A 3,222-nucleotide genomic window follows, 5' to 3' on the forward strand; every position below is an offset into this window, starting at 1 on the left:
CCCACCCGTGACAAGTCAACCAGTTCATTTTCCAGGTGCACCTGCAACCAGCGGAAGACGGATTGATGTTCCACCTCCTAGAGCCCCACAGCCTCCGCCGCCTCCGGCGCAACCCGCACCTAGCCCTAGTCCTTCTCCATACCCATCTCCATCCCCCGCCCAGTGGCCTGGTGCCCCACATGCGCCACCATCGAGAGGTCCTATGCCTAGCAGCACTCCAGGCATGCTTGCTCCTGGCCCATGGCCTCAAGCTCCACCTCCGCAACCACCTACGACAGTTTCTACACCTAGCCATCCTCCAGGGGCACCTCCACACCTCGGAAGACGGATCGATGTTCCACCTGAAGCAGTGCCTCCGCCTACGCATTCCACAACTGCCCCTGCACCTGTGCCACCGTCGACGAGAGGTGTTCCACCTATGCACCCACCTCAGCCTACGCCCTATCCCATAGGTGCCCCTTCTCAACGTCCATCGACATCCTCCGCTGGACGGCCTCATGCCCCTGGGCCTGCGCCACCATCTGCTCCAGCTGCTCCACCTACGCAGCCACCTCAGCCAATGCCCTATCCCACAACTGCCCCTTCTCAACGTCCATCGACATCCTCCACTGGATGGCCTCATGCCCCTGGGCCTGCGCCACCATCTGCTCCAGCTGCTCCACCTACGCAGCCAACTCAGCCTACGCCCTATCCCACAACTGCCCCTTCTCAGCGTCCATCGACGTCCGCCGTTGGGCGGCTCGATGTCCCTCCGCCTTCGTCAACATCTGCTCCAGCTGCTCCACCTACGCAGCCACCTCAGCCAATGCCCTATCCCACAACTGCCCCTTCTCAACGTCCATCGACATCCTCCACTGGATGGCCTCATGCCCCTGGGCCTGCGCCACCATCTGCTCCAGCTGCTCCACCTACGCAGCCAACTCAGCCTACGCCCTATCCCATAGTTGCCCCTTCTCCACGTCCATCGACATCCTCCGTTGGGCGGATCGATGTCCCTCCGCCTCCGTCAACATCTGCTCCAGCTGCTCCACCTACGCAGCCACCTCAGCCAATGCCCTATCCCACAACTGCCCCTTCTCAACGTCCATCGACATCCTCCACTGGATGGCCTCATGCCCCTGGGCCTGCGCCACCATCTGCTCCAGCTGCTCCACCTACGCAGCCAACTCAGCCTACGCCCTATCCCATACGTGCCCCTTCTCAACGTCCATCGACATCCTCCACTGGATGGCCTCATGCCCCTGGGCCTGCGCCACAATCTGTTCCAGCTGCTCCACCTACGCAGCCACCTCAGCCTACGCCCTATCCCACAACTGCCCCTTCTCAGCGTCCATCGACGTCCGCCGTTGGGCGGCTCGATGTCCCTCCGCCTTCGTCAACATCTGCTCCAGCTGCTCCACCTACGCAGCCACCTCAGCCAATGCCCTATCCCACAACTGCCCCTTCTCAACGTCCATCGACATCCTCCACTGGATGGCCTGATGCCCCTGGGCCTGCGCCACCATCTGCGCCAGCTGTTCCACCTATGCATCCCCCTCAGCCTACACCCCATCCTGCAGTTGCCCCCTCTCCACGTCCATCTACATCCTCCGTTGGGCTGCCTGTTGCCCCTCCACCTCCGCCACCACCTACGAAGGGCCCTCCACCTCCGACACTACCTAAGCCCAAGTGGAGACCTCCGGCCCCTAGCTCTTCTCCAGACCCTTCTACACCCTCCGTCCACGGGCCTGGTGACTCGCCGGCACAAGCGCCTCAGCCAGATCCCACCGCCGGCCCTCCTCCAAGCACACCCTCAACAGAAGATTCCGGCACTCCACGTGCTCCAACACCTACGGCACATCCCGGATATGGTTCTCTTCCACGCACTAGTTCCAGCGGAAGAAGTGGACATTCTGGCTTGGGTCCCAGAAGTAGCTCTACTGGAAGCATAAGTTCTTCTATCAGCGAAAGGGTGGATGTTCCACCTGATGTACCGTCTGAAGAAGGCCCCAAATTTGGTACTCCTCCACGCAAACTCCCTACCCTCCTCATCCAACATCTTCAGGCGCCAAGTGGTACGGAGTCTGCTCCCAGTGATGTGGAAACTCAGCCGCCTGAGCAACCAGTTCAGACAGCAACTGATGCGCCTGCACCTCCTCCGGGACCCCCACAGCAACCTCAGCCTGAAACTCCCGGGGAGCCATCAGCCCCATCCCCTCCGCAGGTGGCATTGCAGTCCACGCAGCCGTCTGAAACTCCTGCCCCTCCCCCATCCACAACTCCGGAAGTACCTGATGGTGAGAAATCCAAGAAGAAATCTAAGAAGGGAAAAAAGGCTAAGTCTTCAGATGGCGGAGAGCCTGAAGGCGGTACTCATCCCACGGGAAAAAAGAAGTCCCCATGGGGTTGGGGCTCGAAACGGAAAAGCAAGGATTCGAAGGTCACTTCCTCTGAAACGGCTTCGCCACCGCCACCCCCACCATCCCAAGACCCTGTAGAGCCATCTACGTCTTCAACCACTTCCACTTCTCCACCCGGGCCTCAAGAACCCGCGCTGCGCCCTCCTTCTGCGCCTGGAATCCCTGCCGTTCCCTCTGAAGCTCCACAAGCACCTTCGCCTCCACCTTCTTCGTCTACTTCAACTGCACCTCCCCCTGGACCGCCCACAGGTAAATCCGCCGGGATTCTCTCATAGCTAGCCTCTCGGATCAAGGTTGGTGCAGTGTTTTCTTCACATAGAGCATCACTTCGGCATCCGTATGAATATATCCTCACGTCTCTGAATGTAAGTACTATAAATCTCTTGAGAGCTTTCCTCCATTGCCTTCTTGTGCCCGTCCTGCAGAATCAGTCTCAGAGCCGCGCGCTGCATCTCCAGCACCGTCTCCGCCTGGCCCTGCTACGCCGGCGCCTCCAGTGCTCCCCCCTCGACCAGATGAAGAAACGCCCCCATATCAAGGGCCCGCGCCAATTCAACAGCCTGGATCTCCACCTGAACATCCACCTTCCCTACCTGGGGCAACCGTGCCGCCCACACCGACCCCAGCTCCCCCGTCTGATGGACCGCAACCTGCTACGCCTCTGGATTATCAAGGGGGCGCCCGCCCGAAATATGGTCGTCCGCCAACCGTTCCAGTACCACAACTTCTCCCGCCGACGTCTACTGATCCACATCACAGAAGACGAGGCCCTATCACCCCCGGTAAGCCAAGCACACTCCTGCCGTCATGTATGGCGCCTCTA

General features: G+C 60.3%; 3 protein-coding genes across 3 annotated transcripts in view; 2 read left to right on the forward strand and 1 right to left on the reverse strand.

Moving 5' to 3' along the window:
• EMH_0018550 (uncharacterized protein) overlaps positions 1–225 on the reverse strand; it is a gene marked incomplete at both ends in the record, with an annotated part of 1,447 nt that extends 1,222 nt beyond the window's left edge. Inside the window, one exon of the mRNA XM_013501175.1 lies at positions 42–225. Within this exon, the coding sequence (XP_013356629.1) occupies positions 42–225 (184 nt within the window). The remainder of the gene's footprint in view (positions 1–41) is intronic.
• Positions 226–612: 387 nt separating this feature from the next.
• On the forward strand, positions 613–1,482 carry EMH_0018560 (uncharacterized protein; the record flags this gene model as incomplete). The annotated part of the gene is made up of 1 exon (XM_013501176.1): positions 613–1,482. One exon carries the CDS (start codon positions 613–615, stop codon positions 1,480–1,482), a length of 870 nt encoding a protein of 289 aa, XP_013356630.1.
• A 43-nt stretch (positions 1,483–1,525) lies between these two features.
• Positions 1,526–3,222, forward strand: part of EMH_0018590 (uncharacterized protein) — a gene marked incomplete at both ends in the record, with an annotated part of 3,238 nt that continues 1,541 nt past the window's right edge. The window contains 2 exons of the mRNA XM_013501177.1: positions 1,526–2,648; positions 2,825–3,181. Coding sequence (XP_013356631.1) covers positions 1,526–2,648; positions 2,825–3,181 — 1,480 coding nt within the window. The remainder of the gene's footprint in view (positions 2,649–2,824; positions 3,182–3,222) is intronic.

Source organism: Eimeria mitis, genomic scaffold (genome assembly GCF_000499745.2).
Source record: "Eimeria mitis Houghton genomic scaffold, Emh_scaff647, whole genome shotgun sequence".
NCBI classification, from domain to species: domain Eukaryota; phylum Apicomplexa; class Conoidasida; order Eucoccidiorida; family Eimeriidae; genus Eimeria; species Eimeria mitis.